At 50.5% G+C, this 20,365-nt stretch overlaps 5 protein-coding genes across 5 annotated transcripts; 1 reads left to right on the plus strand and 4 right to left on the minus strand.

Moving 5' to 3' along the window:
- Nucleotides 1-929: 929 nt before the first annotated feature.
- On the minus strand, nucleotides 930-3,433 carry ENH_00060420 (ribosomal protein S15, putative; the record flags this gene model as incomplete). The annotated part of the gene is made up of 7 exons (XM_013577093.1): nucleotides 930-1,066; nucleotides 1,243-1,335; nucleotides 1,646-1,712; nucleotides 1,889-1,938; nucleotides 2,186-2,356; nucleotides 2,506-2,686; nucleotides 2,876-3,433. The coding sequence occupies 7 exons, from the start codon at nucleotides 3,431-3,433 to the stop codon at nucleotides 930-932; spliced, it is 1,257 nt and encodes a 418-aa protein (XP_013432547.1).
- Nucleotides 3,434-4,282: 849 nt separating this feature from the next.
- On the plus strand, nucleotides 4,283-7,558 carry ENH_00060430 (ankyrin repeat containing protein / TPR domain-containing protein, putative; the record flags this gene model as incomplete). The annotated part of the gene is made up of 7 exons (XM_013577094.1): nucleotides 4,283-4,798; nucleotides 5,247-5,585; nucleotides 5,841-5,960; nucleotides 6,332-6,532; nucleotides 6,692-6,814; nucleotides 7,086-7,246; nucleotides 7,486-7,558. The coding sequence occupies 7 exons, from the start codon at nucleotides 4,283-4,285 to the stop codon at nucleotides 7,556-7,558; spliced, it is 1,533 nt and encodes a 510-aa protein (XP_013432548.1).
- Nucleotides 7,559-8,276: 718 nt separating this feature from the next.
- Nucleotides 8,277-9,388, minus strand: ENH_00060440 (ubiquitin-conjugating enzyme e2, putative; the record flags this gene model as incomplete). The annotated part of the gene is made up of 4 exons (XM_013577095.1): nucleotides 8,277-8,588; nucleotides 8,768-8,856; nucleotides 9,034-9,123; nucleotides 9,247-9,388. 4 exons carry the CDS (start codon nucleotides 9,386-9,388, stop codon nucleotides 8,277-8,279), a joined length of 633 nt encoding a protein of 210 aa, XP_013432549.1.
- Nucleotides 9,389-11,784: 2,396 nt separating this feature from the next.
- On the minus strand, nucleotides 11,785-13,544 carry ENH_00060450 (hypothetical protein, conserved; the record flags this gene model as incomplete). Its single annotated transcript, XM_013577096.1, has 3 exons — nucleotides 11,785-12,383; nucleotides 12,637-12,940; nucleotides 13,179-13,544. 3 exons carry the CDS (start codon nucleotides 13,542-13,544, stop codon nucleotides 11,785-11,787), a joined length of 1,269 nt encoding a protein of 422 aa, XP_013432550.1.
- A 3,749-nt stretch (nucleotides 13,545-17,293) lies between these two features.
- Nucleotides 17,294-19,669, minus strand: ENH_00060460 (beclin 1, putative; the record flags this gene model as incomplete). The annotated part of the gene is made up of 7 exons (XM_013577097.1): nucleotides 17,294-17,325; nucleotides 17,465-17,578; nucleotides 17,706-17,802; nucleotides 17,911-18,034; nucleotides 18,236-18,389; nucleotides 18,535-18,670; nucleotides 18,962-19,669. 7 exons carry the CDS (start codon nucleotides 19,667-19,669, stop codon nucleotides 17,294-17,296), a joined length of 1,365 nt encoding a protein of 454 aa, XP_013432551.1.
- Nucleotides 19,670-20,365: the final 696 nt, after the last annotated feature.

Consider the following 20,365-nt stretch of genomic DNA (forward strand, 5'->3'; position numbering starts at 1 on the left):
GAATGCCTCGCCAGCAGGGTTTGGAAGCAGCAGTGCGGGGAGGCAAACTGGTCACATAAGCCTTAAGGATGCTTCGTGAAGAAAGTCCTCGTGATTCTGAATGGTGCTCTCTAATAAACCACGGTGCATCGCAGGAGGCATTAGAGGAACCACGGACGCATAAGGCCTTGTATCCCTAGCAGAGGAATGGTTCTTTCGAAGCAAAACTCAAAGAATGCTAGCCTTCTTGTGCGGACTGTTAGGCTAGCATGGTCATGAGTATTTCAACAGTTACGCTAGCTGCAAGTGCATAAACGTGCACAGCTGACGAGGCGAACGGATGCGTAGCCGCCTGCAGAGGTCCCTGTATTCCGTCTTTACTCAAAATTGGCGCAGTAAGGAGCAGCCGTGCTCTTGCATGTTGCCTTGCTAAAGTTCACTTTGATCTATATTAGAAGACTGAGATAAGTTTGTTTGAGGGACGAGGAAAACGCCCACACGTACGCACGACATCCAGAAAGACCCTCCCATCCTGGTTCGCATCTGTTCATCTGAATCGCCGTTTAGTTGATGAAATCTTGTAGTAAGCCATCTTTAAATGAACAAGCAGGAGAAGACGTCTAATCCTGACTACACTAACTCTGGCACTATTGACCAACAGGCGTCTGCTTCCACCCTAGAGGTGTCCAAGGACTAGGCAGAACAGTGCCATCTACAGAAGGCTCAGGCCGTCGGCTCCGGCAAACTTCTGCTATACTACGCCGATAGGACGACCTAAGAAGCAAAAAGACGACGTCGCATGACAGCTTCTGCGCTGCTCCTAGGTGAGGATGATACACTTACACAGAGAGTCTTCCGACGAAAAAAAACATATTGGTGATTCTAGTTCTCTGCCCTTACGTGCAGAGTCAGCCTGACATACGGAAGAACAAACTAGGCCATCACGAAATTCAGAAAAAGAGGGGCACGGGGCAGTAGCCAATACCAGCCGCCGTTGGGTTAGGTATCGTATATTCTCCTTTGAGACGCTCTTCCTTGACACCGTATGGCCACGCTCGGCTTATTCGAGGTTTTGTTTCATGCGGCACTGCAGCAACTCACCCACCCACAGTCAAAATCCCACACTCTCAGCCTACACTATGTACGCTATGCTTCACGTTAACCAAAGTCACGCGGTTGGCTTTCCGTTCAGATAGAATCCGTATATCCTGCCTGCCCGCTCTACCATTTAGTAGCTCTCAGTTATGAGCTATAATCCCTCACTGTTCCATCCCGGAGGCGGCTGCTCCATAACATGCCTCGTGTAGCGCACAGTCTTCCCTTCTGCCAGCTTAATCGGCCGCGGCCTATAACGACCTGAGAGCAATACAGTCCTTCCAGCGCCAGGAAAGGCATCCTCTCAAACCTTGCTTTCCCTCCCTCTAATATCTCTTACCAAGTCAAATTAGAGTTCCGAGGACTCCCCATCATGAGAAGACAAGTAAACGCTTGTAACATTGACAGCAGCCAATACGTTACAACTTCGTGCGCCTATGCACGCTGTTGTGTTGACACCCAAAGTTACGTCAGTGCGGACCAACCAACTCTTAAAAATTAGAAAAACTAGATACTTCCACACTTCTTCAAGCATCAAAAAGCTTAATTTTTACACAAAAGCAGAACCCACCCTTCCACAAACGCTGTCGGATCAGAAATTTGCAGCGGTCCCCGTCAACAGCAACTGGGCTAATGGCCTGTAAACAACGCTTGGTAGCACGAGCAAACAAGAAGTTGGCTCTTTGCTCTGTGAGGCTCTGGGCACTTCCAGGAAAGAGAACTCCAGGAGTAAACAAGAACCACTATAAAACGCGGTATGGCTTTAGAAGAGGGGCAAGGGGAAGTTGAGGTGATGGGGCTGGCAGTGTCGCACTCGTTGTCTGTCCCTGGAGTCTGGGATGGCGAAATGGACGCACTTAATGCCTGCGGAGTCGCCCAGTAGACAAATACAGAGACAAATATGCAGCATCGCGAGGCATCCCGAGTTCGTCAGTAGCCTTTGAGGGGAAAGAACAGAGCACTGGCAGCGCTTAAAACTTATACGTCTCAAGGACAGCCTCCGTTTTCGGCCCAAATCAATGTAAATGCAAGAAAATGGGCATAGAACAAGGCGGAGAGACAGGTGAAGAAAAAAAGGAGCAGAGGCTCCGTAAAGCCCCTATCAGCTTACAAAGCACGCTGCATGTTAGTCTGTACAGGTCATAGTCGGTCCTGTAGAGGTACTTCATGACCCTCTGTCGTCGCGCTAGCCAGATAGAAAGAATCCTCTTCTTAGAGTGATCCCGGCGATGCTTAAGGAGGTGCTGTCGGGCGTTTAGGATTTTCTCCGTAAGACAGGCAACTGCAGCCGCCAAACCCAGCACTCAACCAGTAAGTTTACCTGCCAGTTTCCGATGCTGAACATATGGGCTGCAGAAGTCACAAACTCTGGAAACGCTTGGGGCATTACTAAATGCAACTAGGGATAAGTGCAAGTACACTTAAACGCACTTTGAACAGCGCTGCTGCCAGTGTCGAAAGGGCGGCGCTGCAGCTGTCTGCAAAGTTGCAGCTTTCTCCACTGATGTATTTGTTTGTTGGAGGCACAGCGAAGGGAAAGGCAGTCCCGGATGGCAGGGTTTAGTTTCTCTAGGTCTTCCTCTCTCCAGCGTTCAATGTACCCTTCCGGAATCTAAAGGGACAAAGCATGAGAACATGAAACCCTCGAAATCCCCAAAGCTCCCGTCTTGGACTAAAGAAACGGCTCGATGAGGCGCCACGAAAGCTAGCTAAAGGGGTGTCGGCGAAAGGAAGAAAAGCGTGTGCGCAGGTGAGACAACATGTGATTGGGCCAGCTAACACGATGGAGGGAAAATGACACTGTGTTAGGTCGTGAGCTTGCCTCTTCTCTTTCGCTCAGAAACTCCTTTTCTGCCTGAATGTACCACTCGGATTTGGGTGAGCGGATCTTCAAGGGAACGACTCCCGCAAAACGGTGCACCTTTACACGCGCGACAAATCGGCGTTGTACTATACTATGCCCCCCACTGAGCAACTGCGGCAAAGGCATCCCACTATTATCTTTGACGGAAAACACGGGTTCTTTAGATGCGATGCATAATCCACCAAACGGTACAGGGACCCCTCTAAAAAGGGTGGGGGGCCCCAAAACAGTTGCAGCTGACACTCTACGGAGGGGAAGAACTCCTTCAACGGGGACAGGGGCCCTGGATAAAATCAAATTTGTCGAAATCCAGGCTCTTGTCACATCTTTTGCATTTGCGGAATGGGGGCTCGCCCCTCGGGTGTGAAAGTTCCTCTGTCCGTTTTGCCCGGGGTTGTTGCACAAGGATAGCTGCTGAGCTACGAGATGAGCAAGAGTGGAGTACCGAGAGGTGTTCAGCTTCAATGCCACCCCTCCCACGACACGCAAAGTCATGGTTGTGCTAGCCAGTTGCTGCCCCGTAAGACGCAGTCTTGTAGGCCTTCCACGAGCCCTCAAGCACCAGTATACTTAAAAATTGTAAGTTCCACCGGATGAATACTATTCAGCTTCCGGTTTGCAGAAGTGGCACGGGTTGAAGCCCAGCACAAAATGGGACAAAGGGGACTGCAACGGGATCTCAAGCCTCCGAGCCAGTCGCAGCTTATCATCATATTAATGCAGTCTCCTACCACTGTGGGCTGCAGTACGCAAACACTTGCTAACACTTTCAGACATTTTTCAATGCCCATAAAACCAGGAGGATCACACAGACTCTCCACACGGGTGCTCTGCCGCCTGGCTAAGTTTTAAATCCCACCCTTCATACAAAACTACAGAGTGAAAGAAACTGCATGGAGTAGAAAGAGCAGCTGAAGGCAAGCGTCTGGACATTGACACAGGGACCCGAAGAGCCCCAAGTCCCTTTTGGGGGCCCTCTCTCGGGCACGCAGCCCCGCAAGGAGAAGGATAGGAAAATGCCTAAATATGGCGTATAATCATATTGCATTTGTTAGATCAGTATGCATTTGACATTACTTCTTCATTTGTACCTAGAACGCCAGATCTTTTGCGGCGAAACACAGATCAGTGACCCTCAAGATACGTGTGTACAAACAAGGCCTGCTTTTGGTTCTTCTAAAGTAGTCCTTGGAATTTCATAATCTATTCTCATTGTGCAAAGTCAAGGAGCTATTGCACTCTGATCTACTTCTCTATTGCTGGGGCTTCAGCGGCAGGGAATTACACCGGCCTGCCGTTTCTCTGCCTTGGCTAAGTCGACTTCTCGCTTTGGTCCATTATAAAATGGCGGAATCTCCGGTATCTTCAGAGGACAAATATGGCTCTCTCATGGCCGACCGGGCACTGCTGACTTCCTTGATGGAGGCGGCAGCTAGTGGCAACAAGGACTCGCTACTATCGGTCGTGCGCAAAGTAGAAGAGCGATATGGAACCCAGGCCTCTTCAAACACTGAAGGCGGAGCTGCTGCAGTAGGGGATAGTCTGTCTCCTGGCGTCTTGTTGGGCTTTAGAGATGCTCATGGCCGCACAGTTGCGCACTTTGCTGCCCTTGGTGGGGCCCCCGACGTTTTGGAACTGGTTATCAAACTCTGCCCCTCAGCAGTTAATGTCAAAGATAACAGTGGGAAGACTCCCCTTTTTACTGCTGCGTCTTTGGGACACGTAAAGTCCTTGGAACTGCTCCTAAATAGAGGAGCTGACGTAGGCGCAAGCAGCGAGGGCGGTAGCACTGCCCTCCATGAGGCCGTCTACGCTGAAAAGGCTGCTGCGGTAAAGCTTCTGCTTGAACACGGTTCCAACGTAAGCTGCCTGTACCTTTTAGTTTTTTCACTTCTATTTTCTCCAAGTTTTCTCCACCTGCCTGTCTCTGTGGTGTGCATTCGGTGTCGCATTTGGTAACCCTGTGAGGTGCATGGTCTTTTCGGTGCTTGTTCAGCGTAAGTTCGACTCTCCTGTGTGCGTAGGGTATTTGAGGAACTCTCGTCTTTGTGCGTCTTACCGCTTTTATTTCTGTCCTTGAGTGTGTCTGTGCGCTACCGCACGTCTGCTCGCGTCAGTATTCGTATGTTTGAGTCAGAAAATGCGTACTTAGTGGTCTTTGCTTCTCTTTTGCGGGTCTGGCTGCGATAAAATGCCTTGTCTTGCTGGCATCTGATGTTCCCATAGGTTTTCGGTCATTGCTACACCCACAGGCAACTGCCTGTCACCTACTGCTTGTCACATGTGGGTGGCTCGTTATGCTTCTCAGCCGAATACGGCCTCTGATATGGGTACCCCGATCCAGATCGCGGCGGTAACACAGCAAAAGGAGATATTGGAACTGTTGTTGTCGCACGGAGCGGACCCCAATGGCATCCCTACTGCTGATGCCTCTTCTGCCCCTTCCAGCCCTTTTCCGCCGGCATTGATCCTGGCTGCATCCAAAAACGAGTGCGCCATCTTAAAGCTGCTGCTGGAGAAAGGCGCAGACCCAAATGCTGCGGATGCTGAGGGCTTTACGGCTCTCCACTGTACGGCCGAGACAAACTGTGCATCGTGCACGCAGTGCCTTCTGAGCTCAGGGGCAAACTGGGGGATGCTTGCGAATGTACGTGAAGGTGACTGTAAAGCGAATTGTGAACCAGCATGGGCACACGACACGTCACATTTGAATTGTAACTGCCGCAGAAAGGAGAGAATGGAGTGTTTGCAAGGACAGGATGCATGCTCGCTTAGTGAAGGCACACGCAGCTCTGATGAGGTGAAATCGCAGCACTGCTCCATCTGCAACATACCTCTCAATTTGTTTTGTCTCGAAGAGGGCCTTCCCCTTGTTTGTCATGTGCTCAATTGGAATTGATAGGACGGTTCAGCGCCTCTCGATCTGGCACGCCAACACAAATCTGAGGCGGTATTGAGACTGCTGGAGCCACTTGGCGAAAGTCTCCGCAAGCAGCGACCAAATCCTTCACCAGCCCCGAAGGTAAGAACGCGCATTGAGCGCAAACGTTTTTACTTGGTGTAATTTACCTTCCTTTTCAGCAACCATTGACACAAGTTTCTCTATCGCGTAGTGCATGCACGTGTCTTCTCGTAGCCCCTGGCGCGATGCTGGCCGCCAAGTGCGCCATGAGCCCAAGGCTACGGGCTTGCTCTTGAAAGACTGCAGATCGTAGCCAGAATTTCGCGACGGCAGGAGTCACAGATGACTATACGCCGTGTAGCCAACAAAACATTGCTGGGTGTTAAGGGGACAATGAAAAAAAAAAGAGAGAGGCACAGCCCATTTAGTCGGGAGGTGGACGCAAAAGCAGGCGGAGGGCTTTTATTTAACAACTGTGGATTGTTCCTCAGGAAAGTTCAACTGCTGCGGAGACAGGAGAAACCACCACGAGCAATGATCCGGCTGGCAAGGTTTCTTTCGTCCCAATTACGTTGGATCCGGCTGGCCAGGCATTGCCAGGGATGGTTTCGAATGTAGAGAAGTTGAAAGACGAGGGGAACGCGGCTTTTCGAATAAGTGATTTTATGACGGCGAGGGCGAAGTACACACAGGTGCCTAGTGATGTGCTTGTGTCTGTTTCATCGTCTTTGTGCTCCTCAGAAGTGATCCAAAAACAGTCAGTACCACGGGCTAAAGTGTTCGTAGAGGGCTTGGTGTGGGCTATGGCTGGCGGAAAATTGCTGCAGATGGACGCGTGCGCATGTCTCTAGGCAATCGAGGATTGCCCAAAGGTGGAGATCCTGCGGGACCTGCTGGGAATCCTTTATTCTAATCGGAGCTTTACCAACGAGCAACTAGCAGATGCGGAAGCGGCCTTAGCGGATGCGCAATGGGTAAGACGAAGCATTTTCAACAAGCTCACTGAGGAGAAACTGAGAGCTGATGGGGACTAAAACCAGCTATATGCAGCGACGTCTGTCCTCTGCGGCATTGTTCGGCGACTGCCACCAAAAAGCATGCACACCAACATTGGCGCATGGCTATGTTTCTGTTGCCTTGTCCGCTGATGCAAGTACAGCACGGTGATCAAAAGATCGCCTGGAGGGTTTTTGTGAAGTGCTTGTATCCACCTTCCTCCTTCGGTCATTCGCTTACTGCCTGCAGCTGATGCGAATCATGCGGGTGCAGGCTACACAGTTGCGCCCCGAATGGAGCAAAGCGCATTATCGGCTCGCACGTGCCCACCGGCTGTCTGGTGGCACTGAAGATTACATATCTGAGCTTTGGGAGGCCCTTCGATTAGACCCCACTAGTTCTCAGATACAGTAAGAGCGTTGCAATCCTACTCTTACGAGAAATGGCAAAATGTCCTGGGCAGTAAATGCGGCACATGAAGTATCGTACCGGCTGTTGGAACCCCATTAGGCGAAGTGCTGTTGCTAGATGAGATGCCTTAGAATACTCAAGGTCTATGACGGCCCATCTGGCGCAGAGATGCACTGGGTTGTTCTTAAGTGCAAGGCTTTCGAGAGCTAGATATGTCTATTGCCTGCTTCCGTTCCAGGGAGGAGATGAACGCTGCCGTCCAGGCCGCCCGACAGACCAATGCGAAGGGCAAATCCAACGTGTCTGCCTGATTCACCATGCTCCCTTCGGCGTCACATTTAAGGGCTGCGTAAGTGATGTTGACATCGCGCCGGAATGGTGAGAATGGCTGCGAACAATCTCGATGCTACAGAGACTCGAGAAAAGTGTGGTTAGCGTCGAAAAGTATCTTCAGGCAGAAGCCATGAGGGTGTACAGTGCACCCTACATAGCCTAGTTCACATTGGTACCGTAGAGTCGAGGGTTCAGCGTTTAAATGGCTCCCTCCACTGCCAACGCGCAGCCAGGCGCCTCGCCAAGTGCTCGTGCGTGGCCATCGTGCAGCCCTCGCCCGGTAGAGGGTTGAAGAACCCCCGAGGCTTAACTCGGGGTGTGAGCACCAGCAAGCAACCAACACCTGGGACAACCTGGACGCGCTCTCGCTATGGCTCATGGGTCAGAGAGCCCCCCGTTCGTGACCCTCGAACTGCGGGAAGGGCGGTCCCTGGAAATCCCAGCTTGCGCCATTTTTTTCGATCAGCTCGAAAATGAAAATCCTGTCTCGTCCATACGCGAGGGCTGTGGCATCTGCTGCTGCCACAGAACGGCAAGAGGCCGTCTCATCTCACTGCGGGACTGGAGACAGTTTTCTGCCCCTCTCACTCTTGATAGTCTACAAGCTAAGCTATTTCTACCGAAACAGACCCAGCCAACTTCATGCTACATGACGTACGGGTGCCACTGACAAGCATTATCCGGCACTCCCTGTTGTTAAGATGAGGCATCGCCTCCCCCATCCCCCTGAGTTCTCTGGTGCTCCCCGTTATCAGGCGCTGGCTCCGTTGGGGCTTCGCCCACATGCCTCTCTGGGGAAGCAGACGGTCTAGCTGCGTCCACGGGTTGCTCCGCAGCGGTAGCACTTGTGATTGCTCGAGAGGCTTCGGACTCAGGTGCTTCGACCGTCTTCCAAGACTCTGTGGCGCATTGCTGAACCCGGCGGTTGTATTCACGCCGATTTTCCGCGTACAAGCGGGCGGCCTCCTGGTTAGCGGGGCTACTAGGGTTCGGGTCGCTTAGTAGCGACTGCATGAGCACAGCACCAAAAACGACTGAACGAGGTGGCAGAGGACAGCGAGCACCGCCGAATCTTAAGAACGTAGACTTTTGTGCACAAATCTTCAATAATTCGAGCAAACATAGCAGCTGATCGCTCCTGCATATGGACTTTGTCGTTCAACAGGCTGCAACTGTTTACATCATACCTGAATCGATGTAAGTATCGCTGATATGTCATATATGGGACTCCACTGCGCCTGCAAAATGTCCAGGCAGATATTTCCGTCAGTGTAGACTGCGCAAAAAACAAGCAAGGGCCGTGTGCTACTGAACCCCGCGGGCACGCCCAAATTTTTCAGTAAACCAAGTTGGGAGAGTCGTCTCAGTAAAGAGCTCGTGCACTTCGTAGCTCGGAAGCACATTTTCTATGAAAAGCATTCTACAACCCTACAAACAAAGGAACGGGACTCACCGTTGGGGTGAAACAGCCGAGAGAGGAAGCGGACATGTGGAGGTTTGTTGGGGTATTCATTCGTGAATTTGAGCTCAAGTTGGAACGTTCCTAAAAATGGGAAAGAAAACACCTGGTTGCAGGCAAAGCTTTGATGCGGGACGCGATATCAGATAAGTCATGCCATCCAGGAGTCGCGTGCAGGACGAAGCCAGTCCCTGGTGCAAGCCTCACCTCCCTCCCACGGGGTATCCTCTGGGCCAAAGATTACAGCATGCCATCGCATAATGTCATTTTGTACGGGGGCGCCGCTCACACCAAATGGTGGGTCACTCTGTAGCTTGCGAAAGTCACGGATCAGGCGTTTCCTCTGCATTGCATATGCTCACAGCAGCGACTGTATCAGTAATATCACTAACAACAGAATTACTTAGCTGGTATTCCCTGTTTTTTGCCGTTGCTCCGCCGAAACTGTTAATTCACACAATGCATGTGCCGGTCAACCGTGGAATGGTAAGCCTAATTGCCGGCACTTTGCAAAGCGGGGTTACAAAGGTGATGAAGCGGATCAGAATACACTCGCTGTCTCGGCTATGTCTGTGCCGAGTTCAGCACATTTAAGCATGTGCCTTTATGCGGAACTGCCGCGCCAAGGCGTTACGTCACAGCAACAGCTGCCCAAGCCCTTCAGGCGACTCCCCAATACGTGTTTAAGCGTTGTTGAAGAGAGACTTTGTAAAAGGCCAATACACGACCTACAGCATGGCTCGCCATGGTTCAACAAGACCTGGTTTCAGCTCGACAACGGGAACGGCACTCCGCACCACCTTAAGGGAAAAAGTTCGTCAGATCACTATATGATGCAAAAGCCATGAGCGCTCCGTGATGAACACGGAGAATATAATTTGCAGCGAAATCCGTTTTCCGAAGTCCAACTAAAGCCTTGATTCGTTGAGCAGGCGGCTGGCGCACCCCTGTGCGTCCAGCCCGGCTCCACTGTGCATGCGTTCCCTACGACTTCTTAGTTTATATTGCAGTAATAGGATAAATTTACAGTAAAATGAATATGAAGTAGAGGGTCAGAGACTCCCGGGAGGCTACGCGTAGCTTGGTTTATTCGGGTAATCTGCTCGTAAGAGCGTTAGTGGCCGACCCGGACCCGGTCGGAAGGTTGCTTCATAAGCTACTGTTCCTAAAATAATGCAGTGACGCATTTTACAAAAAATGCGTACTATTGTCTTGCGGTCTCTGGACCGGGAAGCAACTACAATCTGTGTGTTTCCCTTCCAGCATCACCATCCAGCCCATACGGGAGCTCTCACACAGCGACCACCACAGTGGTGCATTAACACATTGGAAATCCGCGAATCTCTTCCCGCTTCCATCACTAAAATGAAGCGTTATAGGCATGAAGATATTCCGGAGAGAATTAACAAACTGTGATCGACGGGCTACAGCAGTATGTGACGGCGCTATAGTGTGTATCTGCATCACAAAAGGCAGCACTCCTTGAACTCGACCCTAATCTCAGTTTTTGAGGCTGTCGGAATTGTGGAGGAGCTACCAAGGAGTTTCACCGTAGTTCTGCACCCACGAAATCGCTGCCTCGTCTTCCCAGGGCTGTTGAATTTTTCGCACATCGAAATACTAGACTTTGGGGACATCGAACTCAGGCGAAACCACTGCGTACTATTTGCGAACATAAAAGAGGAAAGCTGAGTCTCGCGCTGTCTTGATCCGTTGGCTGGATGGCCTAACCAACTATATACGTTCATTGAACTAAACGTTCGTGCTAGACGTCGTTGAGAACGTCTTTAAACAAGAGGTTCGAACCGACTATAGCATATTAATTTGGCTCTACTGAACAATCGCTCCGCAATCCTATAGACATACTATACCGATTCGAACGCGTCGGAACGCGCCATCGATGCTGTGTAGGCGGACTCTGTTCGGCAGTAGAGCTTCACAGGCGCTGCAGCAGCGGGAGGAATTATCTGGTTCTCCACGAGTTGCAGTCTAATATTGCGCCTTCCTCTCAGGCTCGTGCTTGTTGATCTGCCCTGCACCGTAATTCGTCAAGCGTCATCACTGGTTCTACAGCGCTTAGAGATGTCCGTTTCAGCAGCCTTGTCCCTGTCCGAGCCTGGGGAGTTTGGAAGCTATACCCAATATGTTTTTCCTCGAAGAGGGAAGCCACTACACAGTGGGATCACTCCTGCGCTGCTTGGCACAGACTTGAACGACACTTACGAAGCACACGACGAGGGCTGTCACACTTACTAAAGCATCGATGCAGTAAATGACTCGGCCATTGCGCTTCTGAGGTAAGCGAAAAAACAGGCACAATTTTGTTACGTCAACTTCCTACGGGTCCAAGGACAAATCTTCGCATTGCTCCGAAACTGCGCAAAAGCATATGCGCGCGGGAAATGCCACTGCATACTGCCACTGCATATCAAGCTGTTCCTGCAAAAGCCTACTTCTGACCCTGGAAATTGATGTGAATACGTGTGTTGTGTCTTGCTGCCTAGCTAGGGAAACAGCAGATTGTGAGCGCTTCAACAACCCCATAAGTATCGCTATTCGCCTTCACTGGTACTCCGGAGATCGGGCACTCCAATAATTCATCAAATTACGCTGTTCGCGTTCATTGTTACTTGGAAGAGTGCTTGGCCGGCTCTGTAGTAGCGTGTGTGTAGGTTCTCGGCGGTAGCTGTTTCTGCAGCCCCTCCTTTTCGTACATAGGAATAACGCAGAGGAGCTTTACGCCCACTAGAGACACCAAGCGTTCCGTACACCCTCAAGTTGGCCGGCAAAGAAGCCAGAGTAATACCATGAGTGCAAGAGGTCTGCAAGAGCTTCTGCATTTTCCACATCGAGGCTGCCCGTGATATTATCAATCATTTTCTTTAATGCACCTCTCGCAGGGTTTGGCGTGGAACGTGTAGCAGCTCCCATAGCATGAGGCTGACACATTAGGCTTTCTGGGGCCACCAGACAGGCGAGCTGTGCTTGCGTACGTCTGTCAAGTCGTTGTGTCCCCAGAGCATGCTGCTCTGGCAGGCGCCCTTCAAGCATCTCGTTTAGTCGCGTTTGCGCAAGCCAAGACACAGCAAGGCGCGGATTGACTCTGCAGAACTCGCGGTCGACAGGAATGGCTGGGGGCAGTAACGACTCCCCCAAGTCTGCCCCCAACTGCGCGATGAACCCATGCTTCTTTGCTGGTTGCCGGCAATTAGCAGAAACTGAGGCACACTGTTTCCTTTCATCACCGCCCTCTGTTGTCGCCTCCGAGCTGCAGAAACCAAAAATCTGCGGGTTGTCTAGAATTGCTGACCTTATGCTGCCGAGGATGTGAGGGAAGTTTGCACCTAAACACAAAAGCACAGCATCCTGAGGAATAAACGTGCTAGGGATTCGCCACAGAAGCTGCAGAACAAACAGCTACAATACAGTGATAATTCCTCCTAACTTCTACATTCAAATTCTTCGCCGTCGGCGACTGAATAACGTAGAGAGATAGTCACTGATGCTAGGGCAAGAAAGGAACGCCATACAGAAACCAAGGCGCCGTAGCTACGCAGATAGGAGCTAAATGGAGCGGGACTATCCGAATTCACGTACGTTTTAGAGACGCAGCCACATGTTCTTTTAACTGCGTATCAATGCAGTCGTCAGCCACGCAAGAACCTTCCGCCCTTTTGAACTGGAGTGTGCCCCCCTCCACCGCCAATCCGTTTCCACGGAGCTTCTGTGCCTCTAAAACCCTACCTGAGGATTTCTCATCAGCTGGGCGGCCGCATGTAGATGCATCTGGGGAGCTACGATCCGAGCTGAGCTTTGTCGTGGGACCAGCCTCTAGTGTGCACGAGCTGCTTCCCGAGGAAACAGCAGGGGGCTCCGCAACTTCTGCAGCTGCTTTCGCAAGCTGTGAATACCAACGCACCACATGAGGAAGCAGACAAATGGAAAACTAAGTGTCGCAGAAACCGAATTGAAAGAATCATGCGCAGACACAAACCCGGCGAGAGCACAGTTCTGTGTATTTATTACGACCGCTTAAACACCCTAATGAAAAAACGAACGAAAATACTCAGTAAACACTGGCACAACAGCCACCCCATATTTCATTCAAGTTGTTATAAAGCCGTTAATGCGGGGCCTACAGAATGCGAGCTGATGAGTTGGGCGAAGAAGGAAACCACTGGGTCAGCGTCCGCCTTGCTGGCTTCCTGGTGAACGCACCAAGTGGCCTCTGCTGATGTGATCACGTTAGAGATGTGTGACGCGTCTGCTGTTGTGGGCTCGCTGGAATCACTATTCGTATCCTCATCGCCCTCCGATGCAAATGAGCTCTGCAATTCCACAGATTCCAGCACTGGTTCGCTGCCCCCTAGGTCAGCTATGTCACCCTGGAGATCCGCAAAGTGATCAGAAGCATCTTGAGATCCTGTAAGTAGGCAATTGGCCTGTTGTTCCTCTGGTTGGGAGCCGCTGGTATCACTAGCCTGCTCGCCTGCTGTGCCGCCCATGGGTACAACTGGTAGGAGGCTCCCAGCCAACAAACACACGATATCCTTTCTCTGCGGCAGGTGGCCGCTTTCTTGTCCCGCTGTTCACTATACAGAAATCCAGAGCGTGTCAAGATATTGTGACAAGTGAGATCTCCTTACGGTCATGTGCAATCGGTTTACGGGTCAAGGACTACATGGTTCAACTTCTACTCGCATGCATGCTGGGGGGGAAAGGCTCAAGCTCCCCAGGAAAGATGAGCAACTTGTTGCCGCTTCATGCGCCAACTGTTCTTTAAAAAATTCCAAGAAAACTTGCTATACTTATTGCGCTGGCCAATGGCGCTTTCCTGCTTGTGGGGCTGATAAAGACTCCGGTGGACCAGTAGTGCTGCACGAAGCCTGCCCCTTGGAATTCTTCGCTGAATCCCTATACGAATACAGCATCAAATGCGAATAGGTTATTGAGAAGAAGATCCACACGCGAAGACCCCATTTAGGGGCTTCGATTCCTTTGACAGTATGAGGATAAACTGCATAGATTTACGGCAGTGTTCGCTTAGGACTGCCTCTTCACTAGGCGCACAGGGTTTTTAAATTACAACATATTCAAATGACGCTGCAGTTTCCTCTACAGTTTTCGCACAATGTAGTGTCACGTAGTGTCACGACTCAGCGTGCTGCTGGTGCGGGTCTGCGACCTGTCCGCCAAGCTCCGTGTGGCATGCGTGTTCAGAGCACTCGTTTTTTTCTATAGTAAGTTATCCGTCATTTGGGATCGTTTCAGCAAAATCATTTGCTGTATCTAGTCAACAATGCCTATTACGTGCTCTTCAGGCTATTAAACTGTATAGGCAGCCCAGTCGGCCGTGTCAGCTTGCTCCTTGCGCAGGGAACATTCATGTCTGTGACTCTATTCAGGCATGCAGTTGTTCTCCTCACTTCTGAGCGTTGCTAGTATCTCAAGTTAAACTACGTGGTGCCTACCTGATTTCCTTCTCGCCTTAACGACGAAGGACCTATCACTGAGTGTGGCTTTCTGGTCATCTTAGATTCAGGCTAGTCACATCGCAACTGCTGGCCTGCATTTCAACGCTTGAGGGGCCATCCAAATTTTACGTTTTTGCAGACTGATATAACTAACTGCTACTGGTTATAGAGTTTTACTCCCTTGTGTGCTCAACCCCGTCCAGTACTTGTGGGAGCCAAACATGAATGCTGATCTTTCAAAGGGCCCCTAGCGACTGCTGAATGGATCTAAGTTTCTGAGAAGGCGAAGGAAACCCTCAGTTTGAACAGCAGCGAAGATGGAGATGCAGATGACCTTTTATTGGGGCTACGATGCCACCATTCTCTTTCCGTAAGAAAATCGCCAGCTCTATAACCAAACCACAACGCTTTTAGCACACCGACTGTGAATGGAAACTCATGCAGAAGTAACATAAGAATGCCTTTAAAAGGTTGATTTGTCTTTTCGTGCGTCTATCGCATTGTTTTCTTCAGGTGGTGGGAGTGCTCTACAGCAACAGAGTTCTACCTTTCCTGCCTTTGCATTTTTATATTGTGCCTTGGCAGGTTAGTAATTACCTTCTTTTTGTCAGAAAACTGCAGCCCTAGAACGTTTCGTTTGCTTGTGTGATTTTAAAGGAGTATTGAAGGATCCTGCCACCTCACACATCACTGCGAACTACCAGAATTCTCAGGAAGAGGAGCCCAGCCTGGTTCCATTTGCAAGCACCCTAGAATGTGTGCATTGCGATCTGAAGCTCGAAGTTGAAATCAATATGCCACGATATCCAACAAGGGCAGCCACAGGCAGCGGCACCTGTTATAGGTACTGGGTGCTCCGGCACTTCTGTGCCTACAGCGACGGGGGGATCAAATGAAGTTAACAGCTCGCAAAGCCCTATGACAACTGAAAATGATAGATGGACCGGGGCTCCTCCCTTGCTTCAAGCTGGCGGTCTGCAGTCGCCGTACAACTTGCAGTCAGGGTCGTGGACTGAAGTGTCCATCAATAGTCAACAAAGTAAGCAGCCACCGCTCCCTAACAATAGTGGTAAAAGATAAAAATGACGGGAATGCCTCCTCCTGTGTCTCCGTTTTGCCTGCCAGGCCAGACCGACAGAAGCCAGCGTTGGTTGAGGGCTAAGCCTTTCATTCGGTGGTAATGTTGCACCCACCTTCGTATTGATTTTTAAATTTCTGCCTTTAGATATAGTTGCACTTTTATGAAAGTCAGTGCCTTCGCGTCCTGCATAGAAAGTTCCCGATCAGCTAGAAGCTGCACCGTTAGCTTGCTGTCGGGTTTCTGTGGCACTGTGCTGTGGTGTGTTTCAGGTTGCTGATGTTTATCTTCGTTTCAATAGACTGGGCTATGATGCTGGTATGCATGACATTTAATGCGGGGTTGTTTTTGGCCGTTGTTGGTGGCGTTGCTACTGGACAACTGCTCTACCAGTACACAAATCAAAACGGTGGCAACTGTTGTGCGGGTGGCATTCACGGCTGACAAGAGCCCCGTACCTATCGTCCAGTTCGCGAAGGTCTAAACTAATCACGCGCAAAAGAGCTTGAGCAACTGGACATTTTTCCTGCGGAGATAAGCAGTGCAGCTACACATCTTTGAAGCGTTCCTCAAAGTACGATATTGAGTGCCGCCACTCTACTTGGCTCGTAAAGCGACTTTGCGGCAGGATAAGCAGCTGCGCATGCAGCCTCTAAAGCCGTGGTACGGTTTGATGGACTTCTTGATATGCCATACTGCGGAAGGCTGCCATACTGGTAGGAAAGGAACGTGGAATCCTCCTTTGCTTGGTGGATTTCTAACCGTCCCCCAGTGTGAAGTAGGACGTTAACTGCATGGATGACGTACATCTCACTTCAGAGGAAAGCTGCGGAGATCCCTGTGTGAAGTAGGACGTTAACTGCATGGATGGCAAGCATATTACTTTAGAGGAAAGCTGAAGAGATGTCTAGTCTTGCGTTTAGTCTTCTCGCCGGAACTCTGCTTCGGCTTTTCACATCCACGCTGCTCGCTAGGCAGCGAGCGGCAACTTCCGGTGACGAAACTAATAGGCACTGTAATTTATCTGCTCCGCTGTGCAACTGCTCCGCTGTGCAACACTTTCCCGCTGCAACGTCGTTTCCGTTACTGCTGCGTCTGCTTTGTGGACGGAGATAAGCTCCAGGAAATAGCTACACTTTACGGCCTGCGTACCGCCCAGCCCAGAACAAAACTCAGTGCTGCTTTAATCCTAATTAGTGAGTTGCGGAATGTATCGGGGCTATCGTCAAAACCAACGTGCACCACTCTAGGCAGCAGCGCAACGCAAGTAGCTGCATTGAATAATCCATGGAAAAATCACGTCAGCAGGGATCGCAAGAGATGGGGCTTGCAATACAGTAATTCACCACAATCCCCGCAATTGCTGGGCCATCAAGCGGGAAGCTTGCGTCGGCCCAATGCCGAGGAGCCAATGCGGTTCCATCTGATTGCTCTTTATCTTGACGGGTCAATTTTTAGCTTAATTATTGATTAAGGGGCTGTGTGCAGGTGTGCGTCCCCTCGCTCCATCCATTCCCCGCATTGTCCATGCCTCGAGCTGGCTGCGCTGCAGATACGAGGCCGGGCAGCAACTTTGCTCGTCAGTGTTGTCAGGACAAGCTCCGCCCTCTCCAGATGAATACCTGACTTAAGCTAGATTCGGAAATGCGATTAATCTGGTGGCACGAACAACTAACTCCAGCCGGTAGTCGTACTCCTCTGTTCACGGTGCAGAGCCCGCCACCAAGCATACACCTGGGAAAGGAAAACCAGCAAGTTAGATATGGCGCCTGTGGACCATACAGTCCAGTTCTATCGCTGCTGGCTTGTCTGTCTAAGCAAGCCATTGCTCTGCTTATCGCTACTGCTGCATGCGGCGTCGATGCTGCCTTACGTTCGATGTATTCCAGCAGCCACTTCATATCTATAAGAAGAAGCTTAAGGGCTTTTGTCCACCTCTCATCCTGGTTCAGCTGCAAGCGGATGCTGAAACCACCCACCCTATCACCTGCCCGCAAAAGTCCACAGAAGCGCTTCAAGAGTTTTTTGAGTTGAAAAACCTAATCCAATTCGGTGTCTCTACGCTATGAACTTTCGAATTGTCTCATGAAGAGGGTCTCAGCATGTTAATATACCATCTATTTCGTAAGGAAGCTCTGGAAAAGGCAATAAAGACGCGGCACCTTGCTGTCTTCCCCGCTCTTCCGCCGAAGTGACAAGTTGGTCGAACAGCTGCGAAGGCACATTGTTTGCAAACAGAAGCGGGCGCGCGAGGCCATCAGAATCCTCCTCTTCTTGTGACCAAAGTAGCTAAAAGATCGCATACAGGGCATCGCTTACTTCTTTAACGCATTCTAAAAATGCGGTCATCGCAGAGTCGAACCTTTTATTGCTGTAAAAGAAACGGCTGAGCCCGACTTCCCCACCGCCACCGTGAAGTGGGAGGACGGCACCATCTTTCTTTCTAGCCGCAACAACGCACAGTCACAGTTGCGATTAAATACACATGAATACAAATGATCGCTAGACGATGTTCACTGTCCCTATGCATGCCAAAGGTAGTATATAATATCATTCATGAGAACCCACTGCTGTGTGACATGGTAATATGCAGTTTCCTTTTGATAAGCCAACACAAAGAAGGAAACCAGCAAGCAGCAGTTACCTAATCAAGAACGAAAATTGCCCCCTCGCCACTAGTCGGTAGTTGGATGGCTGAGTATGACATTTCCGGTAGAAAACGTCTAGCAGCATGCAGAGATAGCCCCAGCCAGTGTTCACCTCAGACCACGAGGGGCAAGAAGGAGAAGAGATCCGCCCTGATGGCAAAACCAACCAGCGCAACGCAATTTTTTCCCCATCTGCTGCCACGATTACCAACATCTGCATAAACAAGAGGTGCAAACCCAAACTGGATGGGATTTCTTGCTACTTTGTGTCTGTGCCAGCGTGTCCCGCCCCCACCTATTCTGCACTTGTTAATGGAGGGCAAAAATTTGCAGGTCCAGATATGGAAGGCATCGTTCACCACGTTGATGCGCTTCAGTCGCTGGAGCTCCCGGCCAACGTAGACAAAGAGCCGCTCCATGGCTCGCTTCCGCTGAGAGGTTACATGCAGAGGAACAACAGGGAAGGAAATGCCAATTTCACGATGAAAGTGAACGAACAGTGAATCTTGCCGTGACCAACGCATTTCACATCAAAGTGGAACGACTGCTCTTCTCCAGATCCCAAAGAAACGGCACCTAGTGGATATGATTCAGTTTCAGTAAGCTTAAAAGCAAATGCGACATGCCGCTTCTGCCTCCATTACCTACTATTAGCTACAATGCCCCTTTAGAAATTTGTCACAGCAAACAAGACAAATTAAGAAAAGACGAAGGCGGCTGACTTCCTCATGACGAATCACGCGCAGCAAATGGTTCGAAAAGAGCAACCAGAACTCCACGTGCCACATATGGAGCTCAACCAACTCTGCCATGACCGCCCGCTGCTGCTCTTCTTTCTCCGCTGTGGATGCTTCAAGAGAAATAATTTCTGCCTCGAGCTGTTTTTCTTCTTCTTCTAACTTCTGTAGTTCCGCCATAGTGCTTGCACTGTCAAACGAAGACGAGTAGACGTCATCACGGCGCACCTGGAGGCTCCGCTCCAGCCTTTTTAAAGCCCTCTCATACTTGCGGATGAGGTATCTTTCGTGAGCGCAGGCTGGCTCTACTTCAGCGATGGCGCTCTCTAGGCAAGCCGAGCAAAGAGGATACAGCACTTTAGAACCCTCTGCGCCATCTATTCCAGAAACGTCAAATGCCTTGCCATCTGCACGCTTTGTAAGCAACGAAGGCGAACATGAGCTGGAAATGCAGCTGACACCGTCTTTCTTTGAAAACGTGTGAGGTTCCAACTGGACACATAGCCCATCTCGTGTAGAGGGCAGCACGACAGGCGCATCCCGACTGGAGGAATTGGGCGCATAAGCGTCTTCCGCATGCACAGCCGCGCGCAACAAGTCATATTCGCCTCCCGCAAGTGAATCTTCCGTTCCCAGTTGCCTACTTTTCTGAGCAGAAGCCGTGTCCGCTGGGGGGGAATCTGTGTCCATCATGATTACAACCGGTCTGGAGCAGCACTCGCAGACATGGGAAGCTCTCGCCAGAGAACGTACAGAATCACTTGACTGCTCCATGTCTCATTACTGGATGCGAAAAACGTGCCAGATTCACAACCAAGGAATGAATAACCACGTGCGAAACACAGTGTAACTGCGGAGTTCGGAGGCTGGCGTGTTCACAAACAAGCTGCTCTGTTGTCCTCCGCGGGTCGCAGGTAAAATGTCTTGAAGCCTCCCGAGGAGTTGCACAGTAGCGAGTCACCTCGAAAAGAGATGGAAGATTCGAATCATCTGCAATACGGTTCAGCGCAGCGAGCCAATAAATGCTGCATAGTCCTACCGAGCAACAGGGCTACACTTCGACATAGTAACATGGACTTCTCGGTTTGTTACTCATCAAGACAGACGAGAACTCGAAATGGACTAGTGCAAAGCCAGGCTTGGTCGTCAAAGTAAAGGTACAGACATCATTGGGGCTGCCGTTGTCGTTGGTTGAGTCCGAGGTCGCGAATGGTGGACGGAGAGTTAGCTCCTAATATCTCATACTGTTAACTGTACTTCGTGTGCCTCAACTATATTTTTAACTTTAATTCAACCTTTGTGAATGTTTTGTTAATGCAGCTGTATGGGAGCGGCTGTGTTGCGCATGTGTAAGTCAGCAGTACGCAGACCCAGCAGCTTCCAGCGTCC

The sequence above is a fragment of the Eimeria necatrix genome, genomic scaffold, assembly GCF_000499385.1.
Source record: "Eimeria necatrix Houghton genomic scaffold, Enh_scaff51, whole genome shotgun sequence".
NCBI lineage: Eukaryota > Apicomplexa > Conoidasida > Eucoccidiorida > Eimeriidae > Eimeria > Eimeria necatrix.